The 22409-nt window shown below is 55.3% G+C and overlaps 1 protein-coding gene across 5 annotated transcripts in view; it reads left to right on the forward strand.

The window, feature by feature from the left end:
* PDE4A (phosphodiesterase 4A) overlaps positions 1 to 22409 on the forward strand; it is a 36429-nt gene that overhangs the window by 10316 nt on the left and 3704 nt on the right. For 2 of the 5 annotated variants that reach the window (XM_049876858.1, XM_049876857.1), the window contains 13 exons: positions 10916 to 11110; positions 11993 to 12029; positions 12131 to 12201; positions 12844 to 12893; positions 13090 to 13202; positions 16385 to 16478; positions 18716 to 18942; positions 19751 to 19849; positions 19944 to 20108; positions 20582 to 20681; positions 20767 to 20921; positions 21095 to 21217; positions 21577 to 21759. In XM_049876858.1, the coding sequence (XP_049732815.1) occupies positions 10916 to 11110; positions 11993 to 12029; positions 12131 to 12201; positions 12844 to 12893; positions 13090 to 13202; positions 16385 to 16478; positions 18716 to 18942; positions 19751 to 19849; positions 19944 to 20108; positions 20582 to 20681; positions 20767 to 20921; positions 21095 to 21217; positions 21577 to 21759 (1612 nt within the window). Of the gene's footprint in view, positions 1 to 2711; positions 2969 to 4130; positions 4383 to 10915; positions 11111 to 11992; positions 12030 to 12130; positions 12202 to 12843; positions 12894 to 13089; positions 13203 to 14639; positions 15072 to 16384; positions 16479 to 18715; positions 18943 to 19750; positions 19850 to 19943; positions 20109 to 20581; positions 20682 to 20766; positions 20922 to 21094; positions 21218 to 21576; positions 21760 to 22409 lie in introns of those variants that run through there. The other 3 variants (XM_049876860.1, XM_049876861.1, XM_049876862.1) reach the window with 3 other exon arrangements.

Genomic DNA, 22409 nt, shown 5'->3' on the forward strand with positions numbered 1-22409 from the left:
GTATAAAGTACAAGTGTTTTACATAGTGGTTGAGAGAGTAGCTGCTAATCTGCCAGCCACTCCTTGGAAACGCTACATCAAAAAAAAAAAAAAAACCCACTGCCGTCGAGGAAACGCTAGGGGGCGGTTTTACCCCGTCTCCTAGGGTTGCTATGAGTCAGAATCGATTCAATGGCAATGGGCTTGGTTGTTTTTTTTTTTTTTTGGTACATACATTATATAAACAGATGTACAGTATTATCTGTGATAGTAATATTTCATGGGAGAGGTGACTAGGGAAAAAATGTCTAAAAAGCCTCCTTCTTGCGGGGGGCTGAGGTCCCTGGGTGGCACAAATGGTTTGCTCTTGTCTATTAACCAAAAGGTTGGTGGTGCCACAGAAGAAAGGCCTGGCAACCTACTTGCATAAGATTATAGCTAAGAAAACCCTGTGGAGCACAGTTCTATTCTGAAGCATGTGGGGTTGACAGGAATCAGAATCGACTGTATGGCAACGGGTTTGATTTGGTTTGGTTTGGGGAGTGATAATGAAATAAAGGATGAGAAACACAGGTCTAGAGTCTGGCTCAGCCACTCACTGGCTGTGTGATCTTGAGCCGGTTTACTTCCCTCCAAGACTCACTTTTCCTGTCTGTAAAATGGGGTTTTTGTGAGGATTAAATGAGATCATAGCTAGAGGGGTCCCTGGTGGCACAGTGGTTAAGAGCTTGGCCACTAACCAAAAGGTCAGCAGTTCAAATCCACCATCCGCTCCTTGGAAACCCTATGGGGCATTTCTGCTCTGTCCTGTAGGGTCACTGTGAGTTGGAGTCAGCTCAACTGCAATGGGTTCGGTGTTCGGTAGCTAGAGACACTGACTGCATAGGAAGACTGTTATTATCATTGTCATCATCATCTGTAGTTTCACAGTAGCTAGAACATTATAAGCCCTTAAATGTTTTGTCAAATAATGGTAATCATAGCTAATGGCTAGTGAGAGCTTATGATGTCTGACACGTTTCTGAGCCCATCCACAAGGTGGGTAATATCCTAATACCCATTTTATAGCTGGGGAAACTGAGGCTTGGTGAAATGAAGTGACTTGCCCTAGGTCACATACTTAAGAACTGCCATGTGCCAGACTCAAGCTCCGGCCACATGACTCTGGGCCCTATGGCATCAGAGCCGACAGGAAGAGAGAAAGAAGTATTTCACAGAGGTGGGGGGCCTAAAATGCAGAATCACCCCCTTTTTTCTTATTTAAAATAAGTGTCTCCCTCTTCCCCATCCCTGAAGAGCTGGGGACAGGTTGGGGGAGTCTCTGGAGTTATAACCAGCTGACTGGCTTTATTCAAGGGTCTTCACCTCTCTGAGCCTTGGTTTTCTCATCTGTGAAAGGGGATAATGTGCACCCCACAGGATCACAGTGGTTGGGCATGCAGGGTGACTGCTGGGCCCCCAGAAAGCCTCCTACTGTGTCTATTGCGGGATTTAGGACTGAGGGGCCCCCATTCTCCTGATGAAACCTCACTAGCTGTCGAAGCCCCCCACTTCTAAAGGTGCCCTAGGGATTCTGAGGAGTAGCAGGGCTGGGGGCCCTTAGGGAGTATCTTAGAGACAGTGGGTATGCTCATGGTTTTTAGGGGTGTCTTACGGGTATAAGAGCTGTGGCAACATCCCTGAAGCATTTTGGGGGTGTCCCCAAAGATAGCAGGTACATCTTCAGTTCCAGGGGTGGGCTCAGGTTGTAAGAGTGTCTCAGGAGCTGTGGAGAAATTAGTTGTGCCCCTGTGGTCTGTAGGGTACCCCAAGATTTTGGTGGCATCTCTGGGGGCATGGTTCTAGGGGCATGGCTCTGGGAGCATGTCAGAGTTTGAAGGCATCTCTGGGGTTCTGTTGGGGGTCTCTGCATGTAGGGGTATCTTAAGGGTGCTGTGGAGCCACTTGGGGATGGGGGGACAACTGAGGGACTGTGGAAACATCCCTGGGGCTTTGAGGGACTCTGGGATTCTGGGAGCCATCATGGGGTCTGTGGGAATGGCTCTGAAGCTGTGAAGGATTCTGGGAGTACCCTGTGGGGGTCTCTGTATGTCTCAAGGATGGCAGGGTGCTCCCAGCAATCTAAGGGACATCTGAGGAACCATGGAGGGTGCTCCTGGGGTCTGAAAGGGTTTCTCAGGCACTCTCAGAATCACTGAGATTTGTGAGTACATCCTGGAATTCTTGGGGTGCCCCTGGGATTTGTGGGGGATGTATTGGAAACAGTGAGGACACTGCTAGAATCATGGGGATATCTGGGGAACGGTGGAAGTGCCCCAGGGTCTACGGGGCCTCTTGGAGCACCTCTGGGTTTGTAGGGATGTCTCAGGACAGTGGGCATGCATCCGGGGGTGTCTGAGGGGCCTCTGTGGTCTGTGGGGCCTCTCGGCACCACGGGGATTTGGGGGGAACCCTCCAGCGATTTGGGGGCGTCCCTGGTACTTGTGGGGACGCTCCCGGAAAGTGAGGGGACGTCAGGAAGACTGCGGGGCACCCCTCGTGTCCGCGGGGGAGCCCGCCAAGGCCGTGCGGGCGCCCCAGGCCCGCCCCGCCCCGGGGGCGGCCCCAGCGCGAAGCCGGAAGGGCCGAGACGGCCGGGCGGGGTGAGGCCCGGGGCCCAGAGGGCTGGGCGACTGGCCTGCGTGGGCCGCTCGGGGCGGACGGTGTAGCTCCCCAGCGCCCGCCGGGGTGGCGGCCCCGCGCCCCCCGCGGCCATGGCGCGGCCGCGCGGCCTGGGCCGCATTCCCGAGCTGCAGCTGGCGGGCTTCCCGGTGGCGGCGGCGGCCGAAGACGAGGCATTCCTGTCCGAGCCCCCGGCCCCTCTCGCGCCCCGTCGCCCGCGTTCGCCGCCCTCCTCTCCCGTCTTCTTCCCCAGCCCGTCCCCAACTTTCCGCAGACGCCTTTGGCTCCACCGTAGCTTCCAGGATTTCGGCCGCCAGCCGTGGGCAGGGTGAGTGCGCACCGGTGGCTTTGGGTTAGTCTCCTCTGACCACCTCACGTGCGCCCCGGCGTCTGGGGCTAGCTCAGTCCAGCCTCACTTTTCTTTTCAGTCATATGGCAGCGATAGAAATCATCCCTGCCCGTGAGGGTTGCCGTGGAGACATCTGATAGGGTATGCAGTAGGCGCTCAATAAACGCTGCCTCGGTACCACTTCCTGTGCAGACCCGAGGCTGCGGACTTGCCAATCTGAGTAACCTAAGAAAGTGTGTTCAGTTCTGCCGGCCTCAGTTTTGTGACCTGTGAAATGGGCCAGCGGAGCCCTCTTGGCCTGGCCAGAGTCTGGGTGTTACTGCGGGCACCTGGCATACAGGGCAAATGGAAGTTCCCTTCCTGGCCAGACTAGGCGGTGGGCTTTAGAGGCGGGAAGACTGAAGGTGACGGGCCTCGAGGCCACATCCGGTCTAGCTTCCCAAAGTTCGTTTATCCTGGAAGGGGAGGCTGGCAAGACCGGGGGTGGGTGGGCGCGGGCTGGTGCTGGGGGTTCGCCGGCGCGGGAGAAGGGCCTCTTCTCTCCCACCCTGGCCTTGCTTGGGGTGCCGCTCCCTCTAGGCTCTCTGGCGCACTTGTTTGGGACCTGAATCTGGGGACGCAAGACTGGGAGAAGACACTGAAGGGTCAGGACCGGGCCTAGCTCATGCACGGGGAAAGAGCTAGGAGGGGGAGGAGCCAGGGTCTTTCGGAGCTCGGTTGGGGTCAGGGCGGGTGTGTGAGGTGGAGAGTCATGCCTTTCTCTGAGTGTCTCTGTATTTTAATGTCTCCGTCCCCGTTTCCCTATCTCTGTTTCTAACCTTCCCTCATCCACCGCCTCTTCCCCTGGGTTTTGTCTTGGGGTCCAGCATCTGGCCCGCGAGTCCCACTCCCCTGGGGCGCCTGGCGTTCGGAGCCTCCAGCAGGTCCAGTTCGACGTCAGGGCGGGGAGGCGGGGCAGGGCCAGGGCGAGCCGAGCCAGGGGAACCGGAGCCCTGGGCGCCTCGAGGCCAGCGGCAGGAGGGGGCCGGAGGTGTGCGCCGAGATCCTCAGGGCCCCGGTGGGGGGGGGGGGGCGGCGGGCAGGCCTGGAGCCCGCCCCAGCGCTGCAGACGCCCGGAGCCGTCCCTGGGGGGTCACCGGGAGGGCGGAGGCAGCGCTGGCTGTGACCGCAGACACCTCGGGCCAGCGAGCAGTTCACGCCACACTACCTTGCAGCCGTCCCCATGTGCACCCCGACGGCGTGCAGCCCTCATGCGTTCAGGTGCAGCGCCGCGGCCCCGGCCCCGGCCCCGGCCCCCGGCCCTGGTACTGCCCCCCGCGTTCCCTGAGTCCTTGGTCCACTTCTCCTTCAGCGATGAGGATACTGGTCGGCACCTGCCAGGCAGATCCATCAGGTGGGTGGCCCTCTGACAGTCAGTCTCCTTGGAGTCCTGAGGGTTCTGGCTGCACGGGGAGGGGGGTCCCTAACCCACCTTGGGGAGTCCCCCTAGTGGCTTCCAGGATCTGGCTGGGGCCCCACCCCCTTCCCTGTTCCTAAAGGTCCGAGTGCTGTTGGGGACTTCCTGAAAGTGGCTGCCCCAAAAGGTGCTGGAGTTGTGTGCCTTCCTGCCTGCCCAAGGTGGGATTCCTTCATCTTCTTTGTTCCCCAAAACCTGGGCTCTAGCACTCACCCTGGAAGCAAATATGGGTGTCCAGCGTCACTTGGGCTCTGCTCCCGGGCCATGGGCCTGGAGCCAGATCCTCCTGCCCTGCCCCGCTCAGTGTCACCAGCCTTCCCCCTTTCCCTCCCTGCTGGGGCTGCCAGGCTGAAAACCAAACTGGGTGGGGGTGGGGATGGGAGGAGGAGGGAGGGTTCCTGGCCTCCTTCTGGGGAGGGTATTTAGAATCAGCTGGACAGTGCTGGGGCAGAGAAGTAGCGTTTAAGTTTCCAGAATTCTTGGGGATCCCCAGCTTTGACTCTGTTCCCCTGAACCATCCCCTGCAGACAGTCTGGATACACAGGTATTCAACAGCACTGACACACATCCTCAGCATACATGACACACACACACACACCACACACTAATTGGAATCACCTGGTCTTTACTGTGCTAGGTGTGGGTCTCCTGGCTGGCGGGGGCACAAGGAAAAACCCACAGCTGATTCACGGCTATGATGACACAGACTACAGCAGCTCTGGCCCACCCCTCACACAGCCTCCATCCACTGTGCCGCCCACAGGAGCACACTCTCACTGCCACACACGCCCAGGCCCCACAGGCCTGACTTCTGCTCACAAACGCCAGCCTGGCTCTCCCCGTACATGGGAACACACAGGTGCACATTCAGGGACACTCAGGGATGGTCACAGCACCTGAGCAGGGTACAGCTGCGCTCTTACCAAGTCTCAGAGGCTCACACACAGATCCATACAGGTACCCCGAACACCCAGACACCCCACTCATACCCACAGATGCACATGTCTGCACAGACACCTGGGTACACCCGGGTGCCCTTGCACTCAGACCCCCGACACACACACACACACGCACACACACACAGACCCTCCTCGCACACCCAGCCCCAAAAACAGCCATGTCACCTGGCACCACATGCCTGCCTGGCAGACACACACCAACACCCGCTCTCAACCTCCGTGTGACCTTCACAAGGCAAATGCCAGGCGTTTCCATGAAGGCTGCCTGGCACCTCCTCTGAGGGAGTCAGGTGGAGGGGGGCAGGGAGCCGGCGGAGACAGACACACAGTGATTGAGAATGCAGTGTTGTAGCCCAGCTGCCCAAGTTCAAATCCTTGCTCCAGCCCGCTAATCAAGTTAGTCAGCTTCTCCATGCCTTAGTTTCTTTCTCTCAAAAATGGGCTGTTAAGGTGTGCCTGGCATGTGGTATTCAATAAGAGTTGGCTACTTTCACTGTCTTTATCATTTTTATCAACTGTGACTTGTCCTTTTTCCCTGCCTCCCCAGCTTGTTTGTTTCCCATCAGCCCATGCAGCATAGCTCCCCAAGGCCCGCTTCGCCCGGGGCTGCACAGTCCTCCAGAGACCCAATTTGCTGCCCAGGTGGGCAAGCCTAGGGGACCCATCAGGGTGAAGTGGGGAGCAACTTCACCTGAGAGTGCCATCATGAGGTCAGCCTGCCTGAGGGGAGTCTTGGGAAGGTCACTTCACCTCTCTGATGGCGTGTCAGGGCATGTGGCTGTGATGATGTCAGAGCCTGTCGGTGGCCCCGGCTCTGGTCCCTGGCTGTGGGTCTTGCTGGGGCATCTCTGAAGCAGGCTTCATTCTGACTTTTGTCCACCTTGAGCAGTGCCAGGTCAAGAAGGGGTAACCCCCCACACACACGGCCCGGCAGCATGATTCGGGGGCGGGTAGCTGGGACCCCACTCCCAGACTACTGTTCTCTAGCCCTAATCCCCTTCCCTCTGTCCTTTCTTGGCTCCAGGAGACATCTGCTCCTGGAAACACAAACAGCAGATCTCTAGGGGCTGCCTCTTCCCGTCCTGGCCTCTGGGCTTCTGCTTGCGCAGAGCAAAGTCCCCCCGAGGCAGGTGTATCTGCTGGGCGGTGTCAGCTGAGCACCCTCCGGGGGCCCGAATCTCACCCTCCCTAAGCTGCAGCTTTGGTTCCTGGGGCAGGGGTGGGGTCCTCCATATGGAGGTGTGCTCCTCTCCCATCCCCTGTGGCATTCAGCCAGCAGAGCCAGAAAGTCCAGGCTGGGCCTTGGGGGTGCAGAACATTGTTCTCAGGCAGCAAAGCCACCAACCCCTGTCCAGCCCTCTGTACCTCAGTCTCCTTATCAAAGGGGATGTTAACAGTATCCACCTCATGGGGTTGGTGGGAGGCATAAATGGGTTAATATGTACAAAGTGATTCAAAGATGCCAGGCAAACCGAAAGTGCTCAATAAGTGTCTTGTTACAGTGAAACCTGTGAGAGCTGGAACTCAATAAGACTGCCTTGTTTTCCTAGGTCTCACAAGTTTTCCGCCTTTGACAGGGTGGAGTCTTAGCACTTTTCTATTGCTCATTTTAGTGGAAAATATTTTAGTTTTCCTTCTCTGACAGGCTTTCACCTTGCACAGGTTCCCACTTTCACAGGTTTTACCGTATTGTATACCTAAACAGACGTAACCTGGTACCAGGTACACAGCAGTTGCTCAATAAATGGACATTATCATCAAAAGGCCCAAGGTGATGATCTGTGATTATGAGAGTTTTTAAAATTCTCTTTTTTTAGAATTGACATGTGAGAAAAAGTCACACTTTTTAGTATAAAGTTCTGTGAGTTTTGACACACATGTAACCACAACCATTGGCTTCTCTCAGCAAAATTCATTTAAGACTCATCCAGGTTGGTTTGTGTATCCGTAGTTCATTCCTTTTTATTGTTGAATATTATTCCATTGTATGGATCTATAAGAGTTTATCTCTTCACCAGTTGATAGACCTTTGGGTTGTTTCCAGATTTTGATTATGAACAAAGCTGCTATATGTATTTGCATATAGGTTTTTACGTGGACAAATATTTTCATTTCTCTTGGGTAAATAGCAAGCAGTAGAATTGCTGGGTCATATGGTGTGTATTTAACTTCATAGGAACTGCCAGACTGTCTTCTAAAGTGGCTGTTAATGTTTTTGCATTCTCAACAGTAATGTGTGAGGGTTCCAGTTGCTCCATATCCATATCAGCACTTGGTATTATCAGTTTGGTGTTTTGTTTTGTTTTGAAGTTATCCTATTAGGTGTGACAGTATTTCCTGGTTTTAATTGCATTTCCCTGAGATGAATTATGTTTCCTATGCTTATTTCCCATCTGTAAATTTACTTTAGTGAACTGTTAAATCTTTTGTTCATTTTTTTCTAATTGAATTGTTTCATTATTAAGTTTTAAGAGTTCTTTATGTATTCTAGATACAAGTCCTTTGTCAGATATTTTCTCCTAGTTTGTAGATTGTTTGTTTTTTTCCATTTACCTGACAGTATCTTTTGCAGAGCAAAAGTTTCACAGTGTTTTTTAAAGTAGTTTAAGAAGTTTGAATTTTTGACTACTTAAAGTGGGAATTCCTGGTTTTTCTTGGAAAATTGGAACATCTGGCTCCCCAGAGCCCTCAGCTCCGCTTTGCTTTGCTTTTTATGTCAGCTGCCTGACCCTTGGGAACATTTGCATTTGCCATCTCTGCTCAAATGGGGGGTCGAGTAGGCAGAGGGTTGTTTTTGTTAGGTACCTTTATTGGAAAAACAGTTAACATTTTGGAGTCTAAAGATGGTTTGAAATTCTAACTGTGCCACAGTCGTGCTGTATGCCCCAGAGCTGAGCATTCTCTTCCTTGAGCCTCAGTTTCTTTATCTGTAAAATGTTGTCAGTGAAGCACTCCCAGAACTGGCCCCAGAAAAAAGGCACACTATGTGGAAGCTGGACCCCTGGTGGCACAGTGGTTGGGCTCAGGCCGCTAACCAAAAGGTTGGCAGTTCAAATCCTGTGGGGCAGTTCTACTCTGTCATATAGGGTCACTATGAGTCAGAATCGACTCAATGGCAGGCAACAACGACAACAATGTGGAAGCTGGTATCTCTGTCTTGGCCCAGGAGATTTCAAGGTTTTATTTCTTAGCAGACGGACTATTCAAATAAATAATTCTTGACGTTTAGGAACAGAAAGGGAGACTTCCAGTTCCTCCCCCTTCCCACTCAGAGCAAACCTGAAGTCTGCTGACCAGTCCAGCTTTAACGACAGAGTTACAGAGACCAGAGAGGGCAGTGGCCTTCCTGAGGCCATATAGCCCATGGCAGGCTCACAGCTCCCTACTCTCACCCTCAGCTGTGTGTCAACTGCTTGCTGCCTTGCTGAGTCCACTCCCCAAGTGGAGTTTTTGGGGCTGACAGACTGTCACCAACATTTTTTGGGTTCTGTCCCAGGTACCATTCCAAGCACTTTACCTGTCTTAATGCTGGTCATCTGGACAACTGGACAAGGGAGGTGGTGGTTGTCCCCATGTGGTGGACGGAGAAACTGAGTTTAAGCCATTCACCACAAGTCACACAGTGGAGAAGTGGCACAGCCAGGGTCTCCCTGCCTCATCCTGGTGATCTCTGCCTTGCCAGTGCCCCCAGGCTGGAGTCCTGCTGTCTCCCCTCCCTCTGTACGTGTATCTCTGTCTTGTTCTGTTTGTAGCTTCACTTCGCCTTCCTTGCTGTTCTTCAAAAACAAATTAATTCCTGCCTCAGGGCCTTTGCACTTGCTGTTCCCTTTATCTGGAGTGCTCTTCCTTACCTGCTGACTTGAGGCCAGCTCTATATCACCTTCAGGCCCTGCTCAGATGTCTCTTCCTCAGAGAGGCCTGCCCAGACCTCTGCAGCTAAAATCCCCGCTCCAGTAACTTCCTGTCACCCCATCTGGTTTTAATTCTCTACAAGGCACAATCCAGTTCATGCATTCATTCATTCATTTATTAACGATTCATTCAATAAACATTTAGTTATATAATGCTGCTATAACAGAAATACCACAAGTAGATGGCTTCAACAAACAGAATTTTATTCTATCACAGTTTAGTAGGCTACAAGTCCAAATTCAGGGCATTAGGTCCAGGGGAAGGCTTTCTCTGTCGGCTCTGGTGGAAGGTCCTTGTCATCAATCTTCCCCTGGACTAGGAACTTCTCAGTACAGGGACCCTGGGTCCAAAGGACACGCTCTGCTTCTGGCACTACTTTCACTGATTCAATCCATAACAGGCATCCACTCTGTGCCAGGCCCTGTTCTAGGCCCTGGAGACTCAACAGTGAACAAAGCAGACAAAAATCTCTGTTCTGTGGAGCTTAGTTCTAGAAGGGATGGCAAACAGTAAAGAAGATAAGGAAACTGTAGAGTATGTCAGGTGGTGATATGTAATTTTATTTTTTTTTTTTTTAAGGAAGCGGTGTGTGAAATGTCAGTATGGGGTTGTAATTTTAGATGGGCTGGTCAGGGAAGACAGGTCCCTGGGTGGTGGCATGTGCATTCGACTGCAAACCTAAAGATTGTTGGCTCAAACCCACCCAGTGGCACCACGGAAGGGAGGCCTCACGATCTGCTTCTCTAAAGATTACAGCCAAGAAAACCCTATGGAGCAGTTCTACTCTGTAACACATGGGGTCGCCATGAGTCAGAATCGACTTGATGGCAATGGCTTTTTTTTTTTTTTGGTCAGGGAAGCCGTCCCTGAGGAGGTGACATTTGAGCTGAGACCTGAAGGAAGCAAGGGAAGAGCCATGTAGATATCAGGGACAAGAATGTTCCAGGCAGTGTCAACAGCCTGTGCAAAGGCCCTGAGGCTGGAATGTGCCTGGAATGTTTGGGGAACATGGAGGAGGCCATTGTGGCTGGAGCAGAGTGAGCAAGAAGGAAAATGGAGGAAGACAAGGGCAGGGAGGTGACGGGTCAGGATGTGTGGGTCACAGTGAGGACTTGGGCTTTTGTCCTGAGTGAGGTGGGAGCCATAGAAGGTTCCCAGCAGAGGAGGGACATGGCCTGATGCAAGCATTCACAGGCTCCTCTGGCCACTGGAGAGGATGGGGGCGGGGAGTAAGGGCAGAGACAACTCCACTGGTCTAGGCGGTAGATGACGGGACCAACCAAGGAGGGAGGGAAGAGTGGGCTGATTGTGAATTATTTGGGGTGCGAAGGGAAGCGCGGACCCAAAGAGGACCTCGCAGCCTGGGGGGAGCTTTGCTGCTCTGTTAAGCTGTCTGACCCCCCTTGTCATCTCCCTGAGCGATGGACGTGGTCTATCTTGGTCACTGCTCAACACCCTCAGGTGCTCAATAACTGTCTGCTTTCTGCAATGCCTTGTCCCCCATCTGTCTTGGCGTGTCTGTCTCTCTTGGTCTTCTCCTCCCTCCTGACCTCCCCACTACCAGCTCAGCCTTCCTGCCCCTCTTCCTGTCCCTTGCAGCTTCGAGGCAGCAGAGAATGGGCCGATGCCATCACCCGGCCGCAGCCCCCTGGACTTGCAGGCAAGCCCAGGCCTGGTGCTGCATGCTGGGGGGGCCACCAGCCAGCGCCGAGAGTCCTTCCTCTACCGCTCGGACAGCGACTACGACATGTCCCCCAAGACTATGTCCCGGAACTCATCGGTCACCAGCGAAGCGTGAGTACCCCTCTCCTCACCTGCCTGCTTCTGCAGCCCGGCCCCAAGCTGCCAGTCCCAGCAAGGAGTGTGGGTGCCCACCTCACCCTGCCCAGCCCCCCCACAAGCTATCCTCCCCAGTGAGGGATAAGCAGTGTGTCCCCAGAGTGTGCCCTTCCCCAGCTCAGCCTGGGCTCAGCCGCCTTACAGTATGTGTGCCCACCCCATCTCTGCTCCCGACACCCACACTGAGCCCCTCCCTCAGGCCCACTGATGTCCACGTAGTCCCGGGCCCCGAGAGCCCTCTCTACCCATTGGCTGCCCAGGCCTGGCCCCACCTCAGCTATCTCTTCCAGCAAGGAGGGTGTACCCCCACTCGGGCCCCTCCCTGCCAGCTCGGCATGAGTTTCTCCCCCACCTCACCTGAGACCCGCTCCTGCTCTCCCCAGCCTTCCCCAAACCAGCCCCCCTTGTCATGCCCATACCTAGACCTGCTCGACCCCATCCCCGCCCACCGGCTCCTCCAGGCCCTGCCCCTGTAGAGGTGTTCACCTCAGCCCCCAGACCCCTTCCTGTCCTCTGGCTCTCCTCCCAGCACATCAAGTATCCCCCCCCCCAACTTCTCTCACCAAGCTCAGCTTCTGAAGCATGTTCGACCCCTTTTGTCCCCGTCCCCAGCCCCTCCCCTCTCACCCACCTGAGCCCCTCTCCATACCCACTACTTCCTTCAGGTCCTGCACCCTTATGGGTGAAAGTGCCCCCCACCCCAAAATTCCTTGCCCTGCCCACAAGCCACCCTCCCTGCCCCACACTGTCTACCCGCAGAGTCACTTTTCTGGCTCCCCCGGCCCCTGGGGGTTCCTGCTGAGGGGTGCCCTGACCTGTCTTTGCCCTTAATTTCAGGCATGCTGAAGATCTCATCGTAACACCCTTTGCCCAGGTGAGAACCCTACCCGTTCTCCCCTGTACTGAGGGGAAAGGGGCGCAGCCCCAGCCACCCCTCTGCCTGACACCTTGCCTCACTGCCCCTCCCTGTCCCAGGTGCTGGCCAGTCTCCGGAGTGTTCGCAGCAACTTCTCGCTCCTGACCAATGTGCCCATTCCCAGCAACAAGTAAGTCGAGGCTGGAGGGCAACACCCACGATCATGAGGCCAGGCCCAACTCTCGGGCCTGCTGTGCAGCCTCAACTCAAGCAAGCACCTGACGTCTCTGAGCCTCTGTTCAGGCCTCCCTCTGAGACTGATGAGCCACTGTGGTTCGAGAGCCTGAGGCCCAGAAGCTTTTATAAAGAAAGAATGAAGGATTGGATGCTGGGGGGTGAGGCCATGGGTGGCAAGTCACCCCTGCCCTGGCCCATTCCTGGCCCTGATGTTGATTTGCCAGGCAAATGGTGAGAACTACTGGCCCCTCTGGGGAGGGGAAAACAGAGCCATTCTTAGACCTCGAGGAGTAGGGGGTCGCAGTCAAGGGAACAGAGACTTTGGAGTTACGGGCCCTGACCTTGCTACTGATCAGCCAAGTCACCCTGAGGAGGTTGTTTCACCTCCCTGAGCCTCAGTTTCCTCATCTGTAAAATGGGCTCTTGAGTTCAGTGAGAGGCTCACAGATGGTACATGGCAGCATGCTTGGGATGCAGGAACACTGGGCAAGAGGAAAACTGGCACTGCCCTGGGTTTTCAGAGGGTGGATCATGGCAGGTGGAGAGACAGAGATGTGGGGGGCCCAGGCTGACACTGGGGTGCATTTCTCTGCAGGCGGTCACCGCTTGGCGGTCCACCCCCTGTCTGCAAGGCCACACTGTCAGGTAGTTAAGCCTAGCGGGTGGGAAAGGGCCCCTCTTGCTGCCCCAGAGGGAGGAGGGCCTGTCTTTGCATGGCTGTCCCACCCACTTCCCCAGCACCGCAATCACCTGGGGAGCCCCATCACCATCACCTCACCATCACCGTGGGCCAGGGCTGCTGGGGAGCCTTGCAGTCACAGCCTAGCCACCCCTTACCCAGAGGAGACATGTCAGCAGTTGGCCCGGGAGACGTTGGAGGAACTGGACTGGTGTCTGGAGCAGCTGGAGACCATGCAGACCTACCGCTCTGTCAGCGAGATGGCCTCTCACAAGGTGTGCTGACAGGGTGGGGCCAAAAGGGGCGTGACCAGCCCGGGTGGAGCTGGGGCTGGAGGGGTGGGACTTCAGGACTGTAGCTTCTGCAGATACTGACTTCTCCTGGGGCTAGGAGCCTGGAGTGGGGGTGGGTGGGTGTATGTACGTGTGTGCACGTGTGTATGCGTGTGTGTGTGTGTGTACACACAGGAGTTGTACTAGTATGTCTGTTCATGGTCACCATCTCTATTGGGAGGTCCTATGCTTGTGGAGATTGCAGGAAGTTTCTGTGGCTGTGAGTCTGTGTGGGCGTCAGTTTGTTGGGCCTGTGTTTGTAGTGCTGGGCTGTGTTCAGAGGACCCAGGAGAGGTGGGTGCAGGTGTGTACCTATGGAGGGTAGATGGGTGTGTTGAGTGTGTTGGAGGGCTGTCTGCAGATGTGAGTTGGTCCAGGTGTGAATCTGAGTGTGTATCTATGTCTGTGACTGTGTGTGCATTTGCAGGGCTGCAGGGGAGAGTGTGAGGCTTTCCGTGTACAGCTGTGCAGACTGTGCACTGCACAACCCCAGGGGGCACGACTCAGAGAGGGCAGTAGTGTGAACACTGCTTCCTGGAGTTGTGCCATGTGGTGGCAGCCCTTGTCGGTGGATACCTATCAGGAAATGAGTGTGTCGGTGGGGGTGTCTGTGTTGGGGGTGCTTATGTTTACAGATGGAGGAGGTGTCTGTGTTGGGGGATGCGTATGTCTGTGGACGGAGCGGTATGTCTGTCTTAGGGAGGTGTGTACCTCCGCAGGTGGAGACTTATCTGGGGACATGCAAGTCTGAGGGCAGTTGTGTGCCTGAATGTGACTGTACCTCTGGATGTGGGCCTGAGGGTGTGCTTCTGTGATGGTGCATGTGTGTGTTCGTGTGTGTGTACTTGTGCATCTGTGTGAGTATTCGCTTACGGACTTGTCAGGGCATGTTTATGTCCAAGGGACTATGGGTGTCTGTGTTTGTTTGAGAGTGTGTCTGTGGGTGTGTTGCATACATGTCTGTCAGTGTGTCCAGTGTCTGGGTGTTTGTCCCTAGGTGTGTTTCTCCACGTGTGTCTGGTGTGAGTCTGTGTCTTAGAAGGGGTGTGCCTGAAGGCAGTTGTGTCTCTGTGCTTGAGTGTATTATTGGGCATCAGGATTTATGACTGTGTCTCTGGGTATGTGTGTTAAGTGTAGGGCTGAAAGCATCTGTGTGTGTGTCTGTGTCCATGGGAGCTGTCTCAGGGTGCTTGTGTATCCATGAACATGTGGAGCACCTGGGTGCATGTCTGTTTCTAGTGTGTCCACAGAGGGGGCATGTCTCTGCCTCCCCACCCATCCCCCAGCAGCCCTACCTGGCTCCTGGCCACAGCCTTGGGCTCCAATGCCCCTTTAACGCCCCCCCCCCAGCACCACCTGACATCGCATGCAGCCTGCCAGTGCTGCAGTGAGCACGCACGCACACGCACACACACACACACACGGGTGCACACACGCAGCCTGAGGTCTCCACAGCCTCCCTCCCGGGACCCCCACCCTGCCTCCTATGGCCAGGGGCCCCTGGCCACCTCCAGCTGCCGCCGTGGGGGGGCCCACCAGGGCCAGGGGCTGGCAGACCATGTAACCAGGGCTGCCACTGGGAGCGCGGAGGGGAAGGGAGCCCCCAGTCCTGCTGGGCTGGCCCAGGCCCCTCCGCGGCTCCCTTTTCACTGCCCACCTGCCCAGCAACCCCCTCGACTGTTAACCCAGGACTCCCCAAGCCCAGCCTCTGCATTCGGCAGCCCCGAGCGGGGCTAAGGCTCCAAGATGCCCTTGGTAGATTTCTTCTGCGAGACCTGCTCCAAGCCGTGGCTGGTGGGCTGGTGGGACCAGGTAGGGGAAAGCAGGGGGGAGGATGGGCAAGAAACCCCTCCCGGGCCCTCCCACCTCAGACCCTCCAGCCCCCATGTGGGCTTGTATGTGCAGCTGTGCACGTGTGTGTGACCTGGGGATGAAGCCTGGTGATAGGGTCCGCATGTGGTCTTGGGCTGGGTGTGGATGGCGGCAGTGGGTGACTGGGGGTGTGGGGCCGTGATTGTGCTCTGTGTTGGGCCATGTTTGTGAGCCCACAGCTGCATGGTTTTTCTGGAGCATGTGACCCCAAGTGTCAGTGATTGCCTTCGTGTGTGCACCTTGGTCTGTGTGTCTGTGGCTATGTGAGGCTGTGCAGGACTGTGTAACACCAGGGTCTGTGACAGTGTGTGGTTGTGTGTGTGTGTCTGTGTCTGTACACCCAGGGTCTCTGGCAGCGAGCACCTGTCTTGGTGTGGGTCACATAGGCACACCCCTCCTGCCTCTCTAAGCAGTCTGCTCCTGCTTTATGGGTGCTTCGGCAGAGCTTGGGGGGCGGGGAGCAGATGCCCTTTCTCCTCTCGGCACAATGTCACAGCAGAGGGTTGTGTGAAATGACATGGGGGGACCAGGAGCGGCCCCCAGGCCGGGGTATGGGTGTACTCCATTTGTCTGTGTGTCAGTCCACCTCCCTGAGGTTGGGGGAGAGGGGCTATGATGGGACCCCCCTCCCCTGGGTGGCCAAACTGGGGTTTCCTCAGCTCACTATTCACTCCTGCCCAGCCAAACCTTTTCTCACCAGAGCTTGGATATTGTATTCCCCTCTCAACCAGGGTAGGGGCCGGGGGTGGGGCCAGGAGCCCCAGGGCTTGGGGTCCCTGTCTGGGAAGACCTGGGCCAGGGGTAGCTCTGGGAAGGCAAGGGTTAAGGGGCCTTGGCCTGTCTGCCTTCCCCCCCAGCTCAGCAGCTGGTTGGAGGGGGAGTTGCTAAGGAGACTCCCATCACCATGGTGACGGTATTCTCCTGATACCCCATTGGCTCCCTGGTAGGCAGGCGCCCCTCCTCTCCACAGGTGCCCCTCAGGATTCTCCTTGTGGGTGGGGGAACCCCTGTTTCCTCAGGCAGGGAGGGGGATGCTGAAATCCTGACTCCCCAAGCCTGGGGACCCCCATCCAGAGCTGGGGAGAAGAGGAGGGGCTGGCCCCTCCCCTCTAGCAGCCTGGTAGGGGCTCTGCTGGCTGAGCAGAGAAAGAGGAGGGGCTCGTGAGGTCTTCAGGAGTATCCTGGGAGGGCTGCCCCCACCGGCCATGACCCTCCATCATCCCTTCCTTCTTGTCTCTTTCACTTCACCTTAGTTCAAGAGGATGCTAAACCGTGAGCTCACACACCTGTCAGAAATGAGCAGGTCAGGAAACCAGGTCTCTGAGTACATCTCCACAACATTCCTGGGTGAGTGACAAGTGGCAGGGGAGGGGGCCCACCTGGGCTAGAGAGGGCCACCCCAGACCCTGGATCCCCTGCCTAGATTTACCTAGGGACTTGACTCATAACTCCCTGAAGGTCAAAGTCACCAAGTGCAAGAGCTCCCATACTCATGATGCCCCCTAACTCAGTGGGACCTCAACTTTTATAAACCCCTACATTTTAAAATAGCTCCAAGCTGAAAAACCCCTCCAGACTCAGCGCAACCCCAAACTCAATATAACTCTTTAAGACCTCAAGAAACCCCCAAACTCAAACAGAATTCCTAAACTTCAAAAAGCCTCCAAGCTGAAAAGGCCCCCAAACTCAAGAACCCAAAATTCAATCGATTGTCCAAATTTGGATTGGCCCCCCAAATTCAAAAGAGATGCTCAAACTTAGTAAGTAGGGTTCTCAAACCTAAGAGAACCTCTTCACTTAAGAGCCCACAAAAGACCCCCAAACGTTAAAAAACCTCCAAGCTGAAAAACAACAACAAAAAAAAGGCAAACCTGCTGCCTTGAGTCAGTTCTGACTCACAGGGACACTATAGGACAGAGTAGAACTGCCCCGTAGAGTTTCCAAGGCTATAAATCTTTATGGTTGCAGACTGCCACATTTTTCTCCTGTGGAGTGGCGGGTGGATTCAAACTGCCTATGTTTTGATTGGCAGCTGAGCATTTAACCACCGTGCTACCAGGGCTCCTCCTTCCAAGCTGAAAGCCCCCCAAAGTCCCAAAACTTGGAATGACATCCCAAACTCAGAGGATCCCAAGTTTTAGACACCCAAACTCAGTAAGATTTTCAAGCTTAAGAACCTGTGATAGATTCCCCCAACTTAGGAAAATTTTCTAACTCAATGAAACCCAAAATAGAGTAACTCATGGTACCTCCTGAGTTTAAGGGGACCTCACAGTCATCCTAACCTCTGAACCCAAGAGCCCCCAAGCTAAGGGTATATCCCAAACTCAGGATAGTCTCACTCTTATGACTTAATTTATTACAAAAAAAAAAAAAGAAAACCCATTGCCATCAAGTCGATTTCGACTCATAGTGACCCTATAGGACAGAGTAGAACTGCCCCATAGGTGCCCTGGTGGCAAAGTGGTTAAAAAGCTTAGGCTGGTAACCAAAACGTTGGGAGTCCGAATCCACCAGCCACTCCTTGGAAACCCTATGGGGGAGCTCTACTCTGCCCTTTAGGGTCCCTATGAGTCTGAATCGACTCAACAGCACACAACAACAGTCTTTATGGAAGGAGACTGCCACATCTTTCTCCCATGGAGCGGCTGATGGTTTCAAACTGCCAACCTTTTGGTTAGCAGCCAAGTGCTTAACTACTGTGCCACTAGGGCTCCTTTACTCACCCTCCTGTTGCCATCAAGTTGATTCTGACTCATAGCGACTCTATAGGACAGAAAAGAACTGCCCCATAGGATTTCTGAAGAACGGCTGGTGGATTTGAACTGCCAACCTTTTGGTTAGCAGCCGTAGCTCTCCACCACTGCACCACCTGGGCTCCAGTTTCTCACCAAAGCTTCCTAATTCAGGAGAACCCCCACAAATTCAAGAGAGGGGTTCATGGGGGTATGGTGTGCCTAGCGTTCTGAGGATCCAGCCAATGGGAGTGTGGCATGCAAATGACCTTCATTAGGCCATTGCCATTGACTGGGAGCCCCAGGTCACAATGGGTGGCCCTGGCTGGGCTCTGGAAACCCTTGAAAGCTCAGGAAAGGTGCTCCTGGGGCTGGCCCCCAGGCAGGCTGTGCCATGGTGCCAAGGGGGGGGCCCATGGAGCCAGAAACCACCCCTACCCTCTCCCTCCTCCCATCACTGCCGCCCCCCACCAGCACTCTGGGCCACCATGGGGGCGCCTTCACCACCCAAGAAGGCCCTCTGGCCATCCGGGGCAGGCAGCGGCAACCCCTGGCATCCCCATCCCACTTCCTGACTTCCCATACCACCCCCCTCCCAAACCTAGTGGTCGGACTGGGGACTCCCCACAACCCCGGGCTGGCCCAGGGGCCACCACTCCAGCCCACGACATCCCAGAAGAATTCCTACCCCGCCTATGGCTTCCAGTCTCTGAGTAGCCGGCGGCATGATGTTCGGAAGGGGTCTGTCCTCTCTGGTGAGGCTTCCCAGGGTGTGATGGGGGCTGAGGACCAGTGGAGGGAGCCTGGGCAGTTCTCAAGCTTGCCCCTTGGCCTGGCTTCCTTCTGCAGACAAGCAGAACGAAGTAGAGATCCTATCACCCACGATGAAGGAGCGAGAGAAACAGCACGCACCGCGGCAGCAGCGACCCCCCCAGCACCCCCCGCCCCCTGTGCCGCAGTTCCAGCCCATGTCTCAGATCACGGGCGTCAAGAAACTGATGCACAGCAGCGGCCTGAACAGCGCCAGCATCCCCCGCTTTGGGGTGAAGACTGATCAAGAGGAGCTCTTAGCCCACGTGGGTGGGGCCTGGAGGGGGCTGGCTGGAGAGCAGGAGCCAGGGTTTCCTGGGGTCCAAAGAAATATTGGGATTTGGGTCAAGTCTGAAGTCGGGTTCCCTAGAAACAGCCTGAGCTGAGGATAGGATACCTGCTTTATTAGGAGAGAGGATAGGAAGGAGCGGAGCAAGCGTAGGTGGTGCAGTCGGTTAATATGCTCACCGCTAACTGAAAGCTTGGTGGATCGAGTCCACCCAGAGGCACCTCGGAAGAAAGGCCTGGTGATCTACTTCTGAATACCAGCCACTGAAAACACTACAGAGGACAGTTGTACTTTGACCAGTGGGGTCACCATGAGTTGGAATCAACTCAGGATTTTGGGAAGACATAGAAAGTAAGACCGTGTTTCTTTCTTCAGGGGCTCATGAGTAATTTAGCTTAGAGGCTGAGCTGTGCTTGGGGGTCAGCCGAGCTGGGTTCACATCCCAGCTTTGCCACTTATGAGCTATAAGATCTTGGGTTAAGTTGCTTCACTGCTCTGAGCCTTAGTTCCCTCACTTGCCAAATGAGATCAAGTGCTTAGCACAGTGTGTGGCAAGTAATAACACTCAGTAGACAGCAGCTGGGGTCATTGTGTTGTTATCCAGCCCCGTAGGACATGGGTGGTCAATTCTATGCTGAGCACACCAGCTGCTGGGCGGGCATAATGTGCTACCCACAGACAGCGTTAGTTCTAAGAGCTCCAAAGTCCTAGGAAAGGGTCTAGGAGGCCAGGTCACCTTCTCTGGGGCTCGGATGCTCCTGACCTCTATCCTCCATCCCCTCCAGGAGCTGGAGAACCTGAATAAGTGGGGCCTGAACATCTTCCGTGTGTCGGACTACGCCGGAGGCCGCTCCCTCAGCTGCATCATCTACACGATTTTTCAGGTGGCGGGGGCTAAAGGGCGTGAGCTGTGATGAAGGGGGCAGGGCGGGATTTGAGGGCCAGCAGGGGTCACCACTCCGCCTTGTCTGCCCTCAGGAGCGGGACCTGCTGAAGAAGTTCCGCATCCCGGTGGACACCATGGTGACATACATGCTGACGCTGGAGGACCACTACCATGCAGACGTGGCCTACCACAACAGCCTGCATGCGGCTGACGTGCTGCAGTCCACCCATGTGCTTCTGGCCACACCTGCACTGGACGTGAGCACTGGCCACCTGGCCCCAGCCACCTCCCCTGTGTCTCCCCAATCCACCTCTCTCCCTGGGAACCAATCTCTGATGTCCTTTACCTTTCTGACCTCCATCTCTCTTTCATTTGGCTCTTCTATTTGATCCTCGTCCTCAGACCCCATCTGGCTCCCCATCTCTCTGACCCCCTCATCCCTACCTGACCCCCACCTCTCTGACCCCCTCCCTCCTCCCTGACCCCCTGCTCTCTGACCCCCTTCTCCCTCCCTGATCTCCACCCATCTCTCTGACCCCCTCCTCCCTCCCTGACCCCCATCCCTCTGACCCCCTCCTCCCTCCATGACCCCCATTTCTCTGACCCCCTACTTCCTCCCTGGCCTCCATCTGTCTGTCTGCCTCCTCCATCCCTTACCCCCATCCCTGTGACTCCCACCTGACTCTCTGACCCCCATCTTTCTGACCTCTCTCTCTCTCTCTGCCCCCAGGCCGTGTTCACAGACCTAGAGATCCTCGCCGCCCTCTTTGCGGCTGCCATCCACGATGTGGACCACCCTGGGGTCTCCAACCAGTTCCTCATCAACACCAGTGAGTGGCCCCTGTAGGGGCCGGGCTGGCGGGGTCGGGCAGGGCTCCTGGTGGGCCCTCCCCTGATCGCGGGCCTGGGCTGCAGATTCGGAGCTGGCACTCATGTACAACGATGAGTCGGTGCTCGAGAACCACCACCTGGCTGTGGGCTTCAAGCTGCTGCAGGACGACAACTGCGACATCTTCCAGAACCTCAGCAAGCGCCAGCGGCAGAGCCTGCGGAAGATGGTCATCGACATGGTGGGCGGAATGGGGGCGGGGCCCGTGGGAAAGGGGACTGAGGGAGGGGCAGGCCAGAGCCTCACAGGAGCCCCCTGAAGGTGGGAGGACCGGGCCTGGGTGGGAAGGCGGATTCTGCACAAGGCCCTGGTTCAGCTTCAGCCGCCCCAGTAACCCTGCCCCCTTGTCCCTAGGTGCTGGCCACAGACATGTCCAAGCACATGACCCTCCTGGCTGACCTGAAGACCATGGTGGAGACCAAGAAAGTGACCAGCTCAGGGGTCCTCCTGCTGGACAACTACTCTGACCGAATCCAGGTGGAGTACCCTACCCCAATAAGGAGACTGGACCTTGTCCACTCCCCTCACCCCTATCCATCTGGGCTGCTGCTCCTATCCCAGTCTCTGTCATGTCTCTTCCATCTCCCCATACTGTGTCTCTGGTTTTCTCTGCTCCCCCATCTTCTATTCCCATCTCTCCTTTTATATCCCCCATTTTCCCTCTCTCCCCCAGCTCCCCCTTCCCATCTCCCCCACCTTGCACCACACCTCTCCCTCCTACTCTCTCTTTCCTTCTCTCCCCACTCCCTCTCCCCTAGGTGGGTGGTAAGGAAGCCCCAAGGCCCCAGACTGGGCCAGGGACATGACCTCTGAAGGCCCCTGCCTACTCGGCGCAGGTCCTTCGGAACATGGTGCACTGTGCCGACCTCAGCAACCCCACCAAGCCGCTGGAGCTATACCGCCAGTGGACAGACCGCATCATGGCGGAGTTCTTTCAGCAGGGGGACCGGGAGCGTGAGCGCGGCATGGAGATCAGCCCCATGTGTGACAAGCACACGGCCTCCGTGGAGAAGTCCCAGGTACGACGGGGCAGTGGGTGGAAGGGAGCAGAAAGGCCTCCCCACCCCATCCTGGCCTGGCCTAGAGCTCTGGGACCTGGGAAATCCTCACCTGCTTCTCCACAGCATCAAGTTTTTCTCTTTTTTACCCTTTTCTGTCTTGATGGAAAATATGCCACAATTTTTTCTCCACAGGACAACCAAACTGAGCCTCAGGACTCAAATTTGTAGACTTGCTCTCAGTTCTTACTCATTTGCAGCAATCACCATAACAATGATGATACTTGCCTGACTCTAATTTGCAAACTTTATGTTGTTTTAGCATCAGTGTCCCAGTGATATGGCCAAATGTTGTCAGGTGCCCTTGAGCCACCTCTAAGTCATGGCAACCCCATGCACAACAAACAGGATTGGATCGATGTGGTCCATAGAGTTTTCACTAGTTGAGTTTTGGAAATAGACTCCCAGGCCTTTCTTCCTAGTTCATGTTAGTCTGGAATCTGCTGAAACCTAGCATCACAGCAATATGCAAGCCTCTACTGACAGACAAACGAGTGATGGCTGCACTTGCCAAAAAAAAAAAAAACGTTGCCGTCAAGTCGATTTGTGTGTCAGAGCAGAACGGTGGTCCAGAGGGTTCTCAATGGCTGATTTTTTGGAAGTAGATCACA

This window comes from Elephas maximus, chromosome 3 (genome assembly GCF_024166365.1).
Source record: "Elephas maximus indicus isolate mEleMax1 chromosome 3, mEleMax1 primary haplotype, whole genome shotgun sequence".
NCBI lineage: Eukaryota > Metazoa > Chordata > Mammalia > Proboscidea > Elephantidae > Elephas > Elephas maximus.